General features: G+C 38.8%; 1 protein-coding gene and 1 non-coding gene across 2 annotated transcripts in view; one reads left to right on the forward strand and one right to left on the reverse strand.

Annotated features, from left to right (window-relative positions):
- The window catches only part of IMPG2 (interphotoreceptor matrix proteoglycan 2), a 54001-nt gene that overhangs the window by 16598 nt on the left and 15077 nt on the right, over nt 1-22326 (reverse strand). The window contains exons 5-12 of the mRNA XM_058661812.1: nt 19704-19753; nt 18731-18813; nt 17219-17380; nt 13617-13675; nt 11048-11068; nt 5009-5253; nt 3886-3968; nt 227-530 (exon numbers count right to left, since the gene is read on the reverse strand). Of these exons, the coding sequence (XP_058517795.1) occupies nt 227-530; nt 3886-3968; nt 5009-5253; nt 11048-11068; nt 13617-13675; nt 17219-17380; nt 18731-18813; nt 19704-19753 (1007 nt within the window). The remainder of the gene's footprint in view (nt 1-226; nt 531-3885; nt 3969-5008; nt 5254-11047; nt 11069-13616; nt 13676-17218; nt 17381-18730; nt 18814-19703; nt 19754-22326) is intronic.
- On the forward strand, nt 18141-18248 carry LOC118758964 (U6 spliceosomal RNA). Its single transcript, XR_004995904.2, has one exon. It is a non-coding gene; the product is annotated as a U6 spliceosomal RNA (small nuclear RNA).

Here is a 22326-nt window from a genome sequence, read left to right on the forward strand (position 1 = left end):
AGTAATAACTTAATTGCATATTCTTCATTTCTTATTATTTTCCTGTTTGGGTTCTCCATCCCAAGTGACTAAATCTGAGTGTTTTCCTTTCTCACCCAAGTTTCTCAAGGTATTTTCCCCCTAATGAAAGCTATCATGCTTTTTGTCTGAGCCATAACCTCTTCCTCGCCTCAAAATCCTTGGCATCTGATTTAATAAAGTATAGAAAATGATTCAAGTTCCTCACCATCTTCTACTAAGTGAGATCCAGAAGTCCCCTCCTCAGCAGCCACAGGCACATCAGTGGGAAGCACTGCTGGGGTGACAGAATGGAGAGTCAAGCCACTAACCTCTAAAGCCTCTTGGGAAGGACCCAGGCCCACCTTGGAGGGAAAGGCTAAATCGAGTGTAGACACTAAATCACCCAAAGGACTTTCTGACGAGAGTTCCCTGCCAGTGCTTGAGGGAGGACCAGAGCTGATATCAAGTGGTGAAATACTGCTGGCTGTGGATCCATCTGCTGAGGGCCATTCAGCTTGAAAGGTATTATCCTATGGGGAAAAAAAGGCTAAATCATATCATACATAAAATGAACATACAATAATTACTTTAAATATCACCTTTCTATCTATACACCTATCTGTCTATACTGGAACAAGAGGTAACGTAACACTGGTAGAAGAGGGCAGAGGGGGTGTTAGAGCCAGTCAAAATGGGCTGTAGAATCAGCTTCACCTCAAATTGTAACTACCAATTAGAAAACCCAGAGGAAAACTAGAGCAAGCTCTCAAAACTCACCTGCAAAAGCGGGATGGGGAGAAGCACACAAACTAAAAGTTAGTAATTAGAGTTCAAACTTTGGCCATGAAATAAAATCTATGGAGGAGTCAACCTAACATATGGTCTAATCAATCTTTTACCCCTTGCCTACACAATGCCCCTTGCCTCTCCTTCAATAACTTGTGTGAAGAAGCTCTGAACTGCACAAGCCAAATCATCAGAAAGGAACTGAGAAGCAAGAAATCACCAGGAATGCACTAATTTGTCTCTTCCTATAGGTACAAATACAGAAGAGAGATAGTAACAGATCATTGGCTATAATAAAAGATATTTTCAGCTTAACTTCCTTTAAATTAACAACTAAACCTTTCATTTGTGGAGCTCAGTGACATTATAATTTTCTGTCTTGTCCATGCTCTTTAATTAATTTCTGCTTCAAATGAGCTTTCAGGTTGGTTATTCTATATTTGCCACCACGAACCAGATCCTTCTCTCTGCTATCTGCCCTGGAATGTGGGTCCCTCTGAATCATACCACTCCCTTCTAGCAGTCTTCTGAGTTTGGACAATGGGTGGCACAAACAGATCAAGTCAGGAGGAGTGAAAGGCTGAGGGTTTTCTTCCTGCTTTCTCCTACTCTCAACTCTGTGTCTCAAGCAGTAGCTGCGTCCTTCCACAGTACAGTTCTGGCTTCCACTGGACTCTGCTAATAGCATTTCCTCCCTTTGTCCTTGAATCCAACAGTTGATAATGGTCCCTCTATGCTGTCTGCCTAGCTCAACATCACTTTTTGTTCCCTTAACCCTACCCACACCTCCATCAGTAGGTTCATTTGGGTAAGTGCTAACTATTTAGATCAAGGAGGAGCCATGGTGTAAAAATGTACCATCATTTATAGTACCAATGATGCTTACTAAAGACAAGGAAATGAGGCTCATAGAAGTAAAATTCCTGAGGTCACAAAAAAATAGAGAAAAAAATCAGATGAAAGCTTAATCTCCAGATTTCTTGGTGCCAGTGCTTTTCCCACTATAACATGGTTATTTATTCAAAGATCTCTACCAGTGTATTGTCACCAATGCAGAAAAGATTCCCAGAGAAAAAGCCACAGCCAACTGGCTTGTCAGTCCTTTCTCTGTTGGGTTAACACATTTCACAAAGCCCAAATGAACACCGACGGGGGTGGGGAGGAGAGATGGAGCCCATTGTCCAATGTTCAAATGCCTGATTGTATAGGAAGAAAATTCCTTTTTTTTATTATTTTTCTAGTATCTAAACATATTTATACTTAGGAGAAGGCAAGAAGACAATTTGTTCAAAATGTACCTCTGTTTTTAAAGATGTAGTTATGATATTAATGATGATATCAAATCAGAAATTTCATTTTTTTTCCTAATGATCCAAAATCATAATAAAAGTTAACAAGCTTTCAGCTGAGTCAGGCATGTTTATTTTCTAGCAAATTCCAAAGATGCTTTTCATTTTTTAAACTCTAAGCAGGTGACAATTCATTTAGTTTGTGCTTAGTGAATTTAGCTTTGAGGTCTTTTGCTTTTTGCTTGCTAAAACTTTTCATTCAATGAAATATTAAGCCTTTCACTGTATTATAAATTTACAATATTTTATCTCAAAAACTAAAAAAAAAGACAAAGAATGGGAAAGAAAGGTAAAAAAGGAAAAAGTATCCTGTTCTTAGAACTCTACCTGCAAATCATACTGATTCTGTTATAAACAAACTTAAAATTAAAATTTTAAAATTTTTAGAGCTAAAAAAACAAATTTAGCTTCATCAGAGATGACATATATATCAAACTGACATATATTTTAAAAGATGCTAAGTTTTTAAAGAATTTGCAATTTGCAAAAAGCAATATTTATTATTTCATTATACTTATATAACTAAATGATGTTTTCATTTTTGTAAAAGAACAATAAATATTTTTATAAAAATCAACTCAAAATGAATATAAAATATGAAAGTAAGCAATTTTACTTTTCAAGTAAAACATGAAGACTATCTGCTTAAAAAAATTGGCATTCCCCAAAAAAATTCATGGCGATGAAGCTTTCTTACACCTATTGAAAGGTGAAGAATGCATTAATGCCAAGAATAGCACTTCATTTATTTTTATATCAATAATGTTACCATAGCAGCAAATGCAACTCATGAATTCTTCTTTAGTTCAACGTAGTGTATTGACAAGTTTAAAATTATTCTGGCCAGTTTTACTACTGCTATGCCAGTTGAAAAATTTGCTAATGCTATAGAAACAACTGATTTTCCAAGTTGGAATTCCAGAAAGGCATCAAATTCAACATCCCAACACTCCCACCTCTAAAACAATTTTAAAAAATCAACTTATTTAACAAAAATTCACTTCTATAAGACAGCAAATTTTGTTAATAGTTGAAAGGAAAGAAAGAAGAAAGGAGAGAACAGAACAAAAAGCAAATAAGAATTAGACACTCTTAATCACTCATTTTCATGTCTCATCATCACCCATTACCATTCCAACGTCTCCTTAAATTGCTAGCTGGCATATCTGAATTATCATTAGTGACAAGGTAAGAAGTTAACTTAAATGCAAATGGAACCACTGCAGCATAAATGAACAAGACACCTGGTTTGTCAGTGCTGTGTCTCATCAAAGGGTCAGTCAGGGTCAAGCTCTGGTCACTTTCTGACACAATGGAACAGAACTTCACACTAGAGGATTTCTTACTGATCTTCAGAAGATGAAAAGTTCTGTATGCTTTAGTGCCCACATGTCTCTTCGATTTAACCCTTGAAATAAATTTCTGTACCACAATTTGCCATAACTTTTGGAGAACAATTCACACTTAGTTGCTACCAAACAAGTATGTACTAGAAACAAGTTTTCTAGCATGTGTGGAGTTTGGAAACACAGCCCTGATTTAACCATTGCAGAAGGCTTAAATGCTCTGAGCCAGCACGTGGTACTCATGAGCTGACAGCTATGAGTAATGTTCCAGGGATGATGCAAGAGAATACCTGAAATGGAAATAGTCTGGGAAATTCATGATGCCAAAATAAGCAGATGAAGGTGCAAAAGGGAGAAACTTGATGGCCTGGTTCTAGGCATAACCATTAAACATAGAAACATACCAAAGTCGGAGATGGTGCCTGCAGACTTGGACTTTGTCTATTCAAAATAGGGTCTTCAGGTTGGGGAAGCAAAACTCCTCTCACTGAAAAAAATAACAATATTAACAATATTTTTAGCCAAGATATTGTTGGATTTTATGTACCAGGACAGCTAAAAACCAAGCTCTTTGTGTGTCACTTGCCAATTTCTGCCTATAGATATTACCCAGCCCCTTGGTAGCTCTGGAATCGAAATTGATTGGCTTCTAGGGGCTTCTCAACTCATCAACTATTCTTCGTTGTATTAAACTCTGCTAAATTTAATTTATAGAAAGTTTTCTTTTAATAACAGATGAAGTTTCCTTTTGCTCACGGAGACATTGCTAAAATCTCTCACCTTTCCCGTGTGTATTTTCTTTTTTAGCAGCTGGCACCAGTCCCACTCTGCTATTTTAGTAAAATAGAACAAACTGAATACTTTGAAAGCTTAACCACCAATGACTGAATAATTTAGAGATAAAAACGTGTAATAGTAAGTAGCTAGACAGGACACTGTGTCCCTGATGAGTTAAACTCTTGCGCACCAAACCATTAGCAAATTTTAGTCCCAGATTGGCTGTAATACACAATAGCCTCCAGATCCAAAGCAGTTTTCCTCTCCCTGATGATCCCAGATCCACATATTCATTCAGGATCATAACCAGAACTCCCTAACTAACTGTATTCTGCCATCATTTCTTTGATGAAAACATACCATTACTTTCCTAAACTGTTCCCATGCTTATGCTTTCTGATTTTCAAGCTATTACCAGTACATCAACCTCTGGACAATTTATGTCATCATTACCTAAGCAGGATTATGGCCTGCTTCTGTTTAAACTTCCCGATGGAAGAGTGCTTTCCTTTTTCTTCTACCTTGCTCTTCTTTGTAAATACCTTGCTACTTTCCCTACTCTCTCCATGTGGTTAACATTCATCTATAAGCTTTCCACAAAGCTCCTGATTACTCTGTTCAAAGTACAATACAGCAAAACTGCTTCATATAATCCAGAAAATGTTCAGAACCACATATATTTAGGGAAATTAGTTTTTAGCCAGAGAACATTGGAAAGGAAACTGAAACTGCAATGGATATCAAACTCACCACTAATAAGCTGAAGGGAATCGGGATCTGGATCCAAGGAGGAATTTCCCAGCAAAAAATTCTGGTGCAGTGTTTCAGCAATATAATCTCTGAAGTTGCTAATTGTATAAACAGCAGTGGGCTTATCATCCAACTCCACAAGGCCATGGTTTTCTACCTTATTGGAGTGAAGGCTGATGAGCTCCCAGGTGGTATTGCTGATGGCCTCACCATTGAAGGTAACTGCATAGTGAACATCCATGCCACTACAGACAAAAAAAGAACAGATTAAGTCCAGCTGAGGAAGCATAAACAAAGGAGCACTAGAATTACAAAGAACAAACATTAGACCTAGAGGAAGAGTCTCATTGTCATTCTCACAGCCTCTGGGCTGTGTCTTTGCCATCCCATCTTCCTTCCCAGAGAACTGGACATCTAAGAGCAGAGACTATACTGCAGACTTACCTGAGTCTCTTCTTCCCCCAGATCTTAACCATTCTTCTTCCTTCAAAGTCAACCATCAGCCTGCTTCCTTTTTTCCCTATTAGGTTTTTTTTTTCATTTAATTATTAAAATCTTTCCTAACTCCTCCAAGAACAGGAAATCTCATAACCCCTAAGCATTGTTGTTGGATGAATTATGTGCTGAAACATGGCTATTTAGTTGTGGAAAGAAACCCATGAAAAACATGGTAATGAAACAGATCACGGTTTGTGATTTTTTTAATCAAGCCCTAACATCTTTTCTTTTATTTTGAGTTACACACACAAACAGAAAGAGAGAGATCTTCCATCTGCTGATTCATTTCCCAGATAGCTGCAACGGCTAGGGCTGTTCCAGGCCAAATCCAGGAGCCAGCAGCTTTATCTGGGTCTTCATCGGTTCCAGGGATCAAGTACTTGGACCATCATCCACTGCTTTCCCAGGATGTTACCAGGGAGATGGAGTAGAAGTGAACCAATCAGTGCCCAAATGGAATATTGGTATTGCAGGCTGGGGCTATACCCTCTCTGTCACAAGGCTCACCCCTCTAGTTCTCTGTAGAGATTAACTCACTAAATTTCAAAATGACACAATGGAAAACTTGGAAATGAAACCCAGAGTGAAGATTTGAATTGCCCCAGCAGTTAACACATCAATGCTGGCCTCTACTTCAGGAGCTCTGAAGAAACTCACAGGCCCATACCAAACAAAATAATGCCCAACATACCACTTAACTCAATCGGCTACAGCCCACCTTTGCCATTCCAAAAGAAATATCCTATCCCCTAACACTGAGTAAATGAATGCCCTGTGCATGGTGTACCATACACATGAGCTTATCACACCCTGATCATCCCCAGCTTTGATTTATAAGACTCATGCCTTGAATCCTTGTGGATCCCAGGACTTAATCATTAGTTGTCTGGTTCTTTGCTCTGACCCTTGCAAAAAAAAAAACAAAAAACAAACAAACAAAAAAAACACTATTTTTCTCTACCTCTCCAAAATCAGTGACTGGCCTGCTGGCCTTCAAATGAATGGACATAGTTTGGAGTTCTATGGCAATTCCTCCAACTGGTTTTGAGTGTTCTATAACACAATGTGACACTCTTAGTGACATTAACTAAGCTATTATCATGAGGACAGCTTTACCCTAGTCAACATTTTGGCTTCCAATCAGACCCTGTACAATCACAAACAGTAGTCAGCAAGTCACAGCAAGAGTCCTCTGGAGGAAAGAACACTACCTTAACAGAGATAAATCACTCAAGACTGTCTGGAAAAATGATATTGGTCTATAATTCATGTTACTGTTTCAGGAATGGCTTCTGCTCAGTACACTGGGATTTTCTTGTATGAGAAATCCCTGCAAAGAGAATGGAGATGGCTACAACAAGCATGGCTTGCTGATATTGGCCATTAGGATTGCCCAACTTTCCTACTTCTAATTTCAAACCCTGAAAAACAAAATTTTAATTGTAATTCCATACAGATTTTCCTAGAGCAACAGAATGCATAAGTCAGTCACGGTAATCGTTTATCAGTTGACGGCTATATTTCTCATTTTAAATAGATTAATGGACATCATGGAGAATTGGTTATCTTTTTTGTTTCTGTGAGCACGAATGCTATTAAGAGATTTTTCCCTCCTGAAGAACTGGCTGTTCTGGACCTGTCCTGGTTTGCATGGTACAGATCACACCCTGGACTGAAAGGTGAAACTTTCATGTGAAATACAAGTAGCCAGGCCTTTTGATGTTTTTGTCTCACCCTGAATATTGTTTCTAAGGTCTGTTAAGCTAACCCTTATGTTAGACTGGTATGGGGCTCTTAAAAGTAATGGTCAAGCACTTAGACATCCTGATATCCTAATCTAAGCGTTAAAAACATCTGTTTTTATATCTAGAATTTCCCTCAATCCCTTAAGCAATTCAAAAATTTTAGTTCGTACTTCCAAATATGTTGATTCATGGGTAAATACTTGATTTTTAACTAAAGAATCAATTCGGTAAAATACACTAAAATATCAAAATAACCAAGTGATGGCTCTAGAGTGGAACCAAACAGTAAGAGGGACATCTACTGGTCAAAACTCACCACAGGCTGCTCCCCTTGCTCTTGGGAGTTTTCAGGCATTCTGACGAACTAGCAGATTACAGGCACATTTACACTACTGTCTATGAAATTGTGCACATGCATTTCATTCTCTCTGTATGCCTGCTGTTTCCCCCCACCCTATGCACACATCCTCTTCACGTGGCTACTTCTGCTTTGCCTAAGTTAAGACTTCACCTCTAGTTGAGCCTCTTGCTAGCATAGAAGACACAAATGGTGCAGTTACTCCATCTCCATCACCACTAACTACTCTTCAGCTCTGTATCCCAGTCACCTACCACAACACCTGGTTCCAAGTAATTCAATAAATACTTTCAAAAATAGTGAGAGAAATGACCAGTTTGGTTCACAAGTGTAAGGAGATAAAACAATTGAAATTGTGCCACTTAAATGACACTACATAACACTTCTGATTAATCTGAATCATCTTAAATCTCTAAATATAAAGAGACAATTTCCAACCCTAAAGACCAAGGAAACTATCCTCTCTTATCTGTAATGATTTGTGTAATCATTTTTTTTAAGATTTATTCATTTTATTACAGCCAGATATACACAGAGGAGGAGAGGCAGAGAGGAAGATCTTCCATCCGATGATTCATTCCCCAAGTGAGCCGCAATGGGCCGGTGCTGCGCCGATCCAAAGCCGGGAACCTGGAACCTCTTCCGGGTCTCCCATGCGGGTGCAGGGTCCCAATGCATTGGACCATCCTCAACTGCTTTCCCAGGCCACAAGCAGGGAGCTGGATGAGAAGTGGAGCTGCCGGGATTAGAACCGGCGCCCATATGGGATCCTGGGGCTTTCAAGGCGAGGACTTTAGCCGCTAGGCCGCGCCACCAGGTCCTTGTGTAATCATTTTTAAAGATTTATTTTATTTTTATATGAAAGGCAGAGCCACAGAGAGAAGTAGAAACCAAGAGAAAGCTCCTCTATCTGCTGGTTCACTCTCCAAATGGCAACAACAGCCAGACCTGAGCCAATCCAAAGACAAGAGCCAGGAGCTTCCTTTGAATCTTCTCCATGGGTGCAGGAGCTGCTCTCCCCACCCACCCCAGGCCAGCGGCAGCTAGCTGGATTGCAAGTGAAGCCTCTGGGATTCAAACCAGTGCCCATATGGGATGCCAGTACCACAGAGAGTGAGCCAGCCTGCTACACCATGGCGTCAGCTTGAACTGCATAATCATTTTACAAGCATGGTTTCCTAGGCACGGTCTAATTCTGTGAGGATCCTGTTGTTCCCAAGTTTACTGGGACAGATCATACTTTCATCTCCAGAAAGGTGGATTCTTACTGGGATTTTGACACATCCTGTTAGACTTCTAGTGTTTCTATGTCTCTAAGACATAAAACAGTGATAAGGGAAAAAAAATAAGGAAAAACTGTGCTAATTGGCACTGGAGTTGATTCCTAGATTATATAGAAAATCAGACAAGGAGAATAAAGCATTTATTGGGAGTCTACTGTGAGCCTTGTGTGACTTTTAATTAAAATGGGGAAAGGCTCAGAAAAAAAATGTTCCTGGATGATGACATCTGTGCAAATAAGGTGGTCTGGATTAGATCTCTGACCCTATTCTTTACCGGCAAAGCATGATGCCTTCCAGTATTTCCATTGACTACATAAAAATAAAATTACTGCAACAATCTATCATGCCTTGTAACGATTTAAATTCATTAAAGAAGATAAATTCTCTAAGAGATGCTGCAATTTACTATCATATTTTTTTTGTCCAGAAACAAAACTCAGAATAGGGGTGGGAGCATATTAAAAGAAAACCAAGAAGCCAAGGAAGTACATAGGAAGCAGAATGCACACTGGGACAGGAAACATTATCTAATTGAAGAAAGAGCTCTATTGGCTTTCTGTACTTGGCAATTTGTCAGCCATCCACCACAGTATCCTCTTTCACATTCTCAACTGGACTGAAACAGCTGTTGTGCAGAGGAGAGCTTCTTGGGTTGACAGCTCTTCCCAGAGACATAAGTTCTACAGAGGTCAAGTTCACCCTTCTTAACTTTCACTTTCAGGGCACTAACTTTCAGCTGTTTTGGCATGTTGTAGATTTTACAAAGAAAATAAGAGCAGCACCACATGCCATTAAGACCTGCAAGAATATTTCAGACATGAGAAACTCAAGACACTGCTTCTGTCGTAACACTTCTTCCATGAAGAAACTACACATCCAAAGTCTTCGTTGAATTTCTAAAGTATGCATACCAGATGTATCTACTGTTGATTCACTTCAAATGGGTCATACTAAATGTAATGAGTAAATCTTGAAAGAACAAATAGAAAAGGTCATGTACATATAAATGCTTATGGAGAAAGGGAAATAGTATGGATCCTACAAGTAGACTATTTCTGTGCCACATAGTCATTCATACATATTTCACAATATAAGCACATCAAAAGTAACTAATAAATTCCATCAACTACCTGACAAGGCCAAAAAATGTCAAAACTGTACCTAGGTTAATAATTCTACCATAGGGCCCGGCGGCATGGCCTAGCGGCTAAAGTCCTCGCCTTGAAAGCCCCGGGATCCCATATGGGCACCGGTTCTAATCCCGGCAGCTCCACTTCCCATCCAGCTCCCTGCTTGTGGCCTGGGAAGACAGTTGAGGACGGCCCAATGCATTGGGACCCTGCACCCGCATGGGAGACCCTGAAGAGGTTCCTGGTTCCCGGCTTTGGATTGGCGCACACCGGCCCGTTGCGGCTCACTTGGGGAGTGAAACATCAGATGGAAGATCTTCCTCTCTGCCTCTCCTCCTCTGTATATCTGGCTGTAATAAAATGAATAAATCTTTAAAAAAAAATTCAACCATAAAATGTAATGAATTGTTGGCTATTTCCCTACAGGACCGTAATAGTTAGAAAATGGATACTATTCTTTGGATCATAGAATTCACACTATCTGAACACTCTAATAACCTAAAGAATATCTCAATTAAACAATCAGGTGTTTGGGGCTCGCACTGAGACACAGCACGCTAAGCCATTGCTTGCCACACTAACATCTAATATGAGAGCATTAGTTCTAGTCCTGGCTGCCCCACTCTCCTTAATAATGATTATAATTATTAAGGAGCTGATCCAGCTGATCCAGCTCCTTAATAATGCACCTAGGAAAGTTTGGAAGCCAGTTTAAGTACTTGGACTCCTGCAACCTATATAGGAGACCTGGGTGGAGTTCCATGTTTGCTCCTAGTTTTGAACTAACTCCATTGTAGCTATTTGGGGAGTAAGCCAGTAAGTAAGAAAGTGAATAGAAGATCTCTCTCTCTCTCTCTCTTTCTCTCTCTCTCTCTCTCTTTCTCTCTCTCTCTATCTCACACTCACTCACTCTCTATCTCTTTCTCTGTCACTCTGCCTTTCAAATAAAAAATAAATCTTAAATCAAGCTTCCATATTTTCTAAGCTAATTCCTAATTCAGTGGATAACACAGAAAATATTGTACCTGTCATTTTCCTTTGGGGACCTGAAAAGAAAAATAGAAAGAATCAAGAATAATTCCAGACAACTGTAATGTTACATTATTTGCCAAAGTACAAGTTTATATGTTTCTCCTGATTTTGTTTGAAGTACATCCTTTAAATGAAAACATTTACATAGTGCCAGATACTGAAAATTTTCCTTAGCTATTCTACTCTTAAGTATTCTATTTAAGAGCATTGTTGTTTGTTGTCTTTCAAATTTTGTGTAAAAATAGTTTTAAAATAATAAATATATATATATATATATCTCATAAACTAACATTTTTCATTTTATATGTGGATGATTCTACTTGTTAATGTTAAAACTGAGAGTCTTCTGCTTTGAGAAACATTATGTAGTAGTAAAATAAACAAAATGAAAATCAGGTGTAATGACTTACATTAAAATTCAAGACTGAGAAATTTCAGAACTGTACTGAATGCTCAAATGAGGGGGAAAAATCTTATCAATCAAAATGAGCTTTTTCAAATAAAACAACAATGAAAGTAGAACAATAACTTCAAAGCCTTAATGAAAACTATTAACCAACTAGAATCCCATGCCTGACCCCATCATCCATCCGCTAGGATGGTCAAATAAGAATATTTTCAAACATAAACAAAGACAAATCACCTCTCCTATACTTTTGCATACTACACAAATGAGGAAGATCAAAAAAGTGTTTGTAGGTCACGGTAGAGAACAAAGGACTCCCATGTTGTTTCCTCAGCCCACACATGAAGGAGCATTAATTAAGGTACAGGATAAGAGATTAATAAATACAGTGGATTAAACAAGGCAAAAACATTTATGAAACTCTCATGTAACACACTCAAATCGAACACTCCAAATTGTTGGGACATTTATGTTTCCCCAGCCCATTCAAAGACCCAAGTTATATTGTTGATCCAGAACCACTGTACTTTTCTGCAAATACAAAGTACCATGACATATTTCTGTTCTAGTTTCTGGGGAAAGCATGAGCAAAAATTCAAAGTAAGTGATTAAGGCAGAAATTTGCACACACTAGCCCCATTTTTATACAAGAAGAAAAGTTATAAAAATACAAGTCCTAGTGTCATGTGTCTTAAATTCTTTTATTATAAAAAAACGGAAAAGTAAACTTTGTAATATAGTTTCTACTATATAGAACAATCAGTCCAGATAAAGCAAATTCAGGAATCTGATGTTCCCTTATTAAGAACTTACATAATAAATGTTTATATGTATTATGTTGCAAGTATTAAGGGAGGAAATGTCTTTTTTGAAAGTTTTATTTTCTAATTCAGGTCCCTTCTAATATTCCTTTTAAGTCCAAGATCCCTATTCCTACACCTTGGTCCTTACTCCAGGATAGAAAGCCTTGGGGAATAGACTACTTTTCAAGACCACAGGGTTACTATTAAAGTTGAACTAGTATGTGAACTTTGTGGGTTCAGAAAAATATACCTTAAAGTTTGACAGCTGGGCATATTGAGGACTTTGAACCAAAGGTAATCAGAAGGCCTGGTAGGCTTCCAGCCTCAGACACAGAGCTCCCTGAAGGCAGAATGCCTTTCTGTCTCTCACTATTTCTTTCTCCCCTGATGCAAGTCATAGAAATGGGTACTCTCCCAAGACCAATGATAGAAGAGCCTCTTTTACCATACATTTTAAAAAGTTATTCTAAACTTCCTCTACCTTTACATAAGAAAGCTGTCCTTAGAGAAATTCTCTGACCTTCCTTGTCTTATCAGAGATTATAAAACCCTCACTCCAGAAAACATCTTGGCCCATACCAAGAAAGAAGGAGCACTCCACAGAGAGGCCAGAAAAAGTCTGACCAGACAGGCCATACTGGGATCCCCCACTACTGAGTATCGCCTTTAGATCACACCCTGTTGTCCAACTTCTTTTTAACATAGCTTATCCTTGCTTCGAGGAACTAAACATAACTTAAACATAAAGAAAATAGTTGTTCCTGAATATTTGGGTCTCCAAGAAGGTTCTGATGTCATATGAAGCCCTAATTAAATAAATTTGTTATGTTAAAAAAAAAAAGTTCTTTGACTTACTCTGAACTATGACACTTGAAACTAAGATTAATGTATCCCTTACAGACTAGCCTTACACCAAAATATGGAAACACATCAACTGGCAAGCTCATATCACATCAAATGAGAGCTATATAACTTGTCCGCAGCAAGCTATTAATTGCTACTCCAGCCCAACTTTTGACCTAGTATGTCTCCAGAATATGTTATTTTGCCATTTCTAACTCAATTTCCTCGTGTGAAAAACTAGAATTGTTAGCATTAATTCATCAGAAAGGGTATTTAATTATATAATTGAAATTATTTGTTATTAGTGTTTACACTTCAATAAGTACATGAGATCTGAGTATTATGAAAAATTACAAGCAAAACTTAAAAATTTCTGAACCCAACTAAAATTACCTTTTAATAATTTTTTCATTTGCTTTCCAAGTAACTTCCTATACAATAAACATTGAGGCAGTTCTACCTGGAACAAAGAACAGCACTAACCACATATGTTTTGTAAAGTCTATTTACCTAAACTGAAGTACACGGATATCCTTATAGCCTGGTAAGCCAAAAAATGCATTTTCAACCTGTTAAAAATAAAAGTAGAACTCATAAATATGCAATATTGTAAAAAATATTCATTATTTTGATAATATGCAATATTATTAAAATGCAATATGCAATACTGTAAAAATATTTATTCAACTGATAAAACGGAGTTCACTGTTTTCAACAAACAGGAGGTTGTTCACACACACATTTGGAAAGTTAAAATTACAACAGTTAGAGTTTAAAATATTTTTACAATACTGACACATTTTTCTTTTTAATTTTGTACTTTAAGGTTTTAATGTATTTGAAATCAATTTTTCCAAACTATAAAAACACCCTTAATGGCAAAATACTGTTTTTTTCTTTTGTGAAGAAATGTAAAAAGAAGTATTCATTTCAAAAGAAACTGTAGCAGCATTTTTAAACATTATTGTTTGGAACAGAAATCTGGTTGCAGCACACATTGACAGTCAAGTTCGTGTTTTCTGTGTCAAAGTGTCTGGTGGCATCTGTTTCCTGCTTCTAGCATAGGACAATTATGTGGTTACTACCACAGGGAATCAGAATTTGAAAGAGGTCTACAATTCTGACTTTTCCCCAGAATAGAGGCCTTTGTAGACTGGTTGTCTTGAGGGAGGGGATGAAGCTGTATCCAGATGAACCAACTGGTCAAAAGGTCAGGCTACAGGAGCCAAATTTTTTCTTGATTACTAAAACTTTAAATTCAAACATGGAGCTTTTTATGAGTCTAATGATAGGAGGAGGCAAAATAATGGTATATCAGGCTACACACACAAAAAAAATCATATTTTAATGAAATTGAACATTTACACCATAACACTGCAGGTGACTCACCGAATAGGTCACCACAACACCAGAACAAGGGAAATAAATTAATGGACTTTGAGGCCATTTCTGGGCATCTGCTTTTAACCAAGTTCTCAAAACCCCAGGAGACTGGGATTTTAAAGGAATCTTGGTTCACCAAAGATCTTCATGCCTTACAAATAAAAAATTCAAATCCATCAAACATCTTGGCAATACAAGCACTTTGCCTTGTTCTACTTTGAGAGAAACCATAGAGGTACAATAATTCTTGTGGGATGGAGGTAGGGGTGGAAGTTTCAGCACTAGGAATCAGAAGACTGAGGGTTAGTCCCAGAACCCTGTTTTTGTTGGCAGAGCAACCATGGACAAATCTTCCTTTATAGAACAAATGCTGCTCTATCCATCTGCCATTCGTTTTCATAAAATTAAAATAAATGTGCCTAAAAGTACATGTGTTGTCCACATGTATGTTTTTATTACTAAGCCCATTTAGACCTGGACTTTGTCATCTAGTGCTTGAGTCTAAACATATTTAAGTATTCTAAATCTTTGTGTCCAGCTAGCTATTGAAAAGGGGCCCAGTTGCAAGTCATTCAATTTTATTAACACCAATAGTAATAATAGGCACAATTTATCTTATGTCTGACACCTTATAATACTGCTTCCAATCCTTGAAATACTATATATATGGAGAGAGAGAGAGAATTATCCCAATTTTATCAATGACAAAAAGTGAGACACTAAGATGTCAACTAACTTGGACAGAATCAAACACTTGGTGAGTGAAGGGATCAGAATTTGACATCAACTCTCCCCAATTCTGAAACCTACATTGCTCTTCCTCCTTCTCGTAACTCATAACAGATACATTTTAGAATCAGGCCCAGGTCCAGGAAAACTGTGATGCTGATCAGAACTTTTCACCTTAACTAAAATGCAGGGGACTCTGCACAGCACCAAGAGAAGAGCACTTAAAAGGCAGCAGGAAAACCGACTTGCCTCTTCATTTCCTAGAGAAACTGGAAGAGCCATGAACAACTTATTTGATGACCTGAAGGTCTCTGTAAAGTGGAGGTGTTTATTCACACGGCTGCCGTGAGCACTTAGCAATTAGTCTATAGAACACAAAGCACGAGGCAAGGACATCACATTCTTAGTGTGACTGACTGCAAGTCTGACATTATCCAGATTTCCTACTCCATTACCTTCCCAAGTTTTCATTATCCTCTCCTCCTCTCACCTAACTTCTCATTGAAAAACAAAAAAAGGCGTCATAGTACCTGAACTTAATCCTCTCCCAGCAACATGCTTTGTGTTGCCCAAGTTCACCTGGGAGGAAATACTGAGGGCACAACTTAAGTGACTGCCATGAGGGGAGAGCACTAGAGGGCCGGATTCAGCTTGCAGTAAATATGACAACAGGATCCTTCAGAGACAACACCTCCACCACTGTGCTTCACAGACAGAAGTAGCTGTTGGCACTTCCCTCCAGTAAGAAGGAGAACGAGGGTGCAAACAGGCCAGAAAAGGAGGTGTGGACCCTGACATTTCATCACTTTCAAATCACCTAAGCCAATAGCTACCTCCCTACCTACCTCAAGAAGTCCTCGTTGGAGATGTTTCTCAGAGTTCTTATTACATTTCCCCTAAATATGCAGTCATTCCTTGCAATTGTTTACCCAAACATGAAGGCTTATTAAAGGTCCCTTAATCCAACGGCAGAGAGAACCAGACGGCCAATTCAAAACACTGTCTGATGCCAGACGGCCACTGGCCTGGCTAACATTTCTTCCACATACCATACAGCCTTGCAACTTGGCCACACAGCTAGGAAAATGAATTGTCTGGCCTGTGCGCCCCATGTCTGATGGCTGCAATGATGTTTGGCTGAGAAATGCACATTTTTATTTCCCATCTGGACACAGTGTCTGGGGAAGGAAGTTAATCCAAGGTAATGGAATTGACAAACTTGGCCAAGGAGAACCCTACCAAGAGGGAATGGAAAAGAAATAAACAGGAAGAAATGATGCATCCTGTCATCAGACAGAGAGGGGTAGATGGGCATTCAGTGCCTTTCTGCCCAAGAGCAATGATACGCCAGAAGGTGGCCAACTATCAGGAATTTTTGACTGAAAGAATCTTGTGTTCAAGTCTCATAAAGAATTCTTCCAGAAAATAAAATTATGGGATGTGCTAATTCATCACTGTTTTAAGAATTCCTTTTTGAAAATACCTACAACTAAGAAATAGAAATAGAAATAGAAATAGAAAGAAACTGTATTTTTTACTACAAACTCATTTATGCCTCTAAATTTTGTCTGCTGTATTACCTATGGATCAACACTCAAAATTGTTTAATTTAAAAAAAAAGATTAAGTTTTTAAAAAGTAAATTTGTTTCCTAAAGAAAAACAATACACTAATCCATACATAATTCCTTAAACACATTGATTTCTTCAAGTATTATCCAGTCAGAACCATACCACAGAATAAATCTCCCTGACAGTGCTGCTAGTCAGAAACGGCATTCATTTGTTAGAAGATGAAAGAATTCTGTTTCTGGAAAGAATTTATCTATCCTGTAAACTTTTCACAGAGCCCTCTGGAAAAATGGCTATGTCACCACCCCAGGAATCAAGTAGATGAACAACTAAAGTTTTAAACCTCCATTTAAGGACTATTGTGAACACAGAAAACTTTGCATCTATCTGTAGAAAACATTCTTCTACATAACACAGACAAGTCACATACCTCTGAAATAAACTCTTCTGCAAGGTGCTGATAATGAAAGCTAGAAGGATCCTGGAGCTCTTTCTGATACTCTTTCCCCAAAAGGTGGATACTGAATTCTGCAACCTGTTCAGTTGCTGGTTTGGGGGGTTCATCTGTTACATCCTCAATTTCATTGCTGATCTGGATTTTCAGAGAAAAAAACAAGAAATGTCATTTTTTTCATTCATTCAGCAAGAATTTCTTGATTCTTGATTGTACTGGACACAGCCAGAGCAACCTATAATGATGGCATTCTGTACAGCATTTAACTTCAGAACAAGTCAAGTAGACTTCAGTGCACAAGGCTAATGTTAAAAATTGCTATACATTTGAGTATTCTTTTAAATACACACTGGCCAGGGAAAGGTAGAATATTTCCCAAAGGAAATCATCAAATGAGTTGATTGTACTAATATTAGTGTTTAAAAAATAGTTTAGAAGGGGCTGGTGCGATGGTTCAATTGGCTAATTCTCCATCTGCAAGTGCCAGCATCCCACATGGGTGCTGGTCCTGTCGCAGCTGCTTTACTTCCCATCTGGCTCCCTGTTTATGACCTGAGAAGGCACTGGAGGAAGGCACAAGTCTTTGGTATTCTGCACCCACATGGAAAACCTGAAAGAATCTTCTGGCTCCTGGCTTCCAATACACTTAACATTGGTCACTGCAGCCATTTGGGAAGTAAACCAGCAGACAGGAGATAATTCTGTCTCTCTGTAAAATCTGCTTTTCCAATAAAAATAAAGAAATCTTTTAAAAAGCTAGCTGCTATTTGGAAACAGAAACTACATTCAAGAAACTTTTTGTAACATTAAAATCCAGGTCTTCCAGTGTCTAAAGCTGAAATGATTTGAGAAGCAAAACTAACGTTGGCCTGGTCAACATTCAGAGAAAGAGTAATTTGTGCTTGCTTCAGCAGCACTTATGCTAAAATTGGAATAATACAAGAAGATTAGCACAGCCTCTGCACAACAATGACAGACATTGGTAGCAGTGAGAATGTAAACTGGTGCACTCATTATAGAGAACAGTGTAGAAGTTCTCAAAAATCTAAAAACAGTAGCCAGTACTGTTGCACTAACATCCTATATGAGTACCAGTTCTGGTCCCAGGTTCTCCACTTAAAATCCAATCCACTGGTAATGTACCCGGGAAAGCAACTGAAAATAGTGCAAGTGCTTGGACCCCTGCCACCATACAGAGACCCAAAGAAGCTTCTCACTACTGGCTGTAGCCTGGCTTAGTTCCAGCCACTACAGTCATTCAGGAAGTGAACCTGCAGATGAATCTAATTTATTTTGAAGCTCTTATCCCAATAAGTCATCAGGAGGAACAGCTACAACTAAGCTGAGGAATCTTAGATTCATTTTAATGTAGTAGTTTCAGAATCCATGAAATTTCAGGAAGGCCTGTGTAGTTCAACAATGGGATATAAACTCTGCCACCCTCTGTTTTCCATGCTAGAAACTAAGGAACATAAAAGTATCACTCACACTCTCCTTTTCTTTTTCCAAGCTGCTCTCTGAGGCAACTTCATGAGAAGCCACTGCTGGATCTGAAATCCTGAGAGCAGCACCTGAGTGGAACAACAAAAACACACATCCTTGACCATGTCTAACCTCAGAATCCACTAGAGGAGCAGGGAGAGTGGCAGGGAAGCATGGTTACCTTTCTAAAATTGCATTTATGAAAAACAAAAATCTGTTCTCTTCAAGCTAATTTTAAAAAGTTAAGCCCATTTCTAAAGTCACTTATTCTTTCATTCTGAAAATACAGTGCATTCTAATCTGACGATACATTCACATAGTGTTCCAAAACACAAAATAATGAGTCATTCCACAAATAATTATTGAACATTTACTATGTGCCACACTCTGTGCAAGACACTAAAATACAAAGACAAAGTGGACATACCTAGTAAAGGGGACTGGTTTAGTTAAACCAGATGGGAAACGTAGAGAAAGATTGGGAATGGGCTATGAATCAGTGTCTTTGGAAAATGAACATCATCGTGCCGCTCTAATTATTTTTGTATATTTTTGAAACTTCTTACAAAGAAGTGCTTTTGTTTTCTTAGTTAATTTCTTTAAAATAGGTATCAATTTATAAGAAATATAGATTCCAAAGGATGTATAAAACTATACATTCAGAAATATCCTAACTGTGCAAATTATAGGGGAAAAAAAGACAATAATAAATAGTAGTCACAGTATATTAGCCTTAAAAGCATTCATATAGTTTTAAAGTAGTGTCCTAATTTATATTGTACCTAGCAATGAAAATTTTTAAGTACCCACAACATGATATTATAATAAATGAAAATTCTTTTTCCTGAAATTTTGAGCAACATATGAAGAAACATCTAATGTTCTTTAAACATAGGTTGAAAAAAATGTGCCTGCTTGCAATATTGTCTTAAGCCATAATTAACTTGAGAAGAAAAGTGAATAAAGATACAAAGCATACCTCCCACTGTTGAAGTATGGTCTGAAGGAACTGGAGATGAAAATTCAGAGCTAGAAAAGAATATTTGCAGTTAATAAAATAATAACATGAGGGTTTATTTTGAGATTTGGAGTTTGTTTTCCAAGAAGGAAAATACTAGATCACCAAATAAGTATTCCCAACCCACAGAACTAAATAGCAAAGCTAAAACTTTATAACTTCATACTTCATTTATTTTACACTTAATGTTGTCTACTAAACAAGAATCACCTAACTGAAGGTACAAGAGTAATTCAAAATGTTTCTGCAAAAAGCTAACTTAAAATGAAGTATATTTTGATACAAAAATTTGAAATCCATGCCTATTTATGTCATGAAAAGTTTATGGGAAGTGTGTGCTATAAAAATTTACACATAGAAAAATCAAAAAAGCAAAAAATGAAATAGATAAATAAAATTACACATAGATTCTAGTTCTTTTTCATCAAAATAAACTTACATTTTCAATTTTCTACAAGCTTTTTGAAGTGTGTGGTGCTTTACTACTATTCCATCATTCTTTCTTTCTATTCAATTAACACTCTGTGAAATTATTTTTTGTTGTTGTTGTTGTTCTATTTTTTATTATAGCATTGATAATCATTACATAGTTAAAAAGGTTCAAGGGCTACAGGAAAGTGGGTAAGACTATTATTTCTACATTGGTTCCTTCATATATCTGGGGCAAAGGGGGATATCAAGGGAGAAGCCCCACCCAGTCTAACATCCATCCCAGGTCCCGGATGTGGGGCATGTTCTGAGGGTCCTGCTCAAGTGATTTTGATAGTTCAACAGTTCTGAATTGCTGCCACTCTCACCACTCCAAGCACGATGCGGTCACTGAAGAATCCACTGATTCACATAGTCCATCTTAGAGTCTCTGTTTGCCCTTTTATTCACTGCCAACATATGGCTGAGGTGGCTGATTGACTTGTTCTGTCCTCTGACTTTTCATGGTTAGGGTTCTGAGGCCAGAAGTTCGATTGGGGAGATCCCCAAAGAAACTTGGTCTGAGGTGTCCCCAGTCCAGATTCTTATATGTACTTGCAAGTACAGGGCACGGCACAGTCCATCACCCCATTAGCTAGTTGTTGAAATTGCTGGGTTGGTTCTGTTTCCAGCCCTGACTTTCACTGGAACCAATGGGTGTTGCAGACCAGCCTGATTCTGCCCAGCACACACTCGACCCTCACATAAACCAGTGGGAGCTGCAGCCTAGTTGGAGTGACCCACAAGAACCCCCACTAGGCCTGCCCCCTACCCTGGTTTGCAGTATGTGCAGCAGACTAGTCTAGTCTGTCCTACATCCCACTCAGCTCTCATTCATGTCAATGGGCATTAAAGCTTAGTTCCATCTAACCAGCTCAACTATCCAGCCTTCACGGATGTTGTTGGGTGCCTCTCTGTCTAGCCACCCCAGCCCCTGTCCCAGTTTTCATGCCCTCCCGTGGTGGGAGTGGTAACCCAAGAGGGAGGAGCCCACTATTTCCCTCCCAGGCCACTGCCACTCCCAGATTATGCACTCTTCGGGTGGTTCTGTGGGTTAACTTGACAGAATTAGCCCCCAGTGCCAGCTTCTGCCAGCTGATGCTACAGCTAAGCCCAACCAACCCTCACCCACTCAAATTTTTCTTTGCACCAGTAGGAACAATCAGCCCAGCCTGGCTTTTCCCTGATCTAGTCCACATAAGGACCATAGGTGTTGTAGACCATTTGGTCTGTCCCCATCCCAGCTCATGCTTTCCAGTGGGGGTAGCTGTCCAGCAGGGGAGTCTCCTCACATTCCCCTTGCTGGATCCACCCCCTCCCTTCCTGGTTTTCACATGTGCTGGTTTGGCGCTGCAGTCACACCCGGTACAGGTAACCTCACCTTGGCATTCTGTAATGTGCACTGGTTTTTGTCGCGACCAAACTGGCTCAACCCACACTCTGTTCTGGTGCTCTGATTCAAGTTAACACTCTGTGAAATTATGTTGCTTATTTACCTACTTTATCTGTCTTAAATGCCTTAATCATCTAGAACAGTGTTGAGTAATATGACAGGACCTGGACATATGAAACCAATTAACATTGGTTAAAATTTTTAGGTAGAAACGTAAGTTTCTCATCCACAACAGTCACACCTCAGGTGCTCAGCAGTCACTTGTGGCTAACAGTTACCACACTGGACAGGACAATGACATATATTGCCATTATAACAGAAAGTTCCACTGAACAGGACTGCATTAAACTTTTAGACTTCCTGAGATTAGGAACCTTGTCTGTCATAGTCCTGCTATGTCTCCAGCATCTAACAAAACACCTGTTACTTAACAGGCATCAAAAGTTACTTTTGGGGCCCTGCGGCGTGGCCTAGCAGCTAAAGTCCTTGCCTTGAAAGCCCCAGGATCCCATATGGGCGCCGGTTCTAATCCCGGCAGCTCCACTTCCCATCCAGCTCCATGCCTGTGGCCTGAGAAAGCAGTCGAGGACAGCCCTGCACCCGCGTGGGAGACCCGGAAGAGGTTCCAGGTTCCCGGCTTCGGATCGGCGCGCACCAGCGCGTTGTGGCTCACTTGGGGAGTGAAACATCAGATGGAAGATCTTCCTCTCTGTCTCTCCTCCT

Source organism: Ochotona princeps, chromosome 3, assembly GCF_030435755.1.
Source record: "Ochotona princeps isolate mOchPri1 chromosome 3, mOchPri1.hap1, whole genome shotgun sequence".
Lineage (NCBI taxonomy): Eukaryota > Metazoa > Chordata > Mammalia > Lagomorpha > Ochotonidae > Ochotona > Ochotona princeps.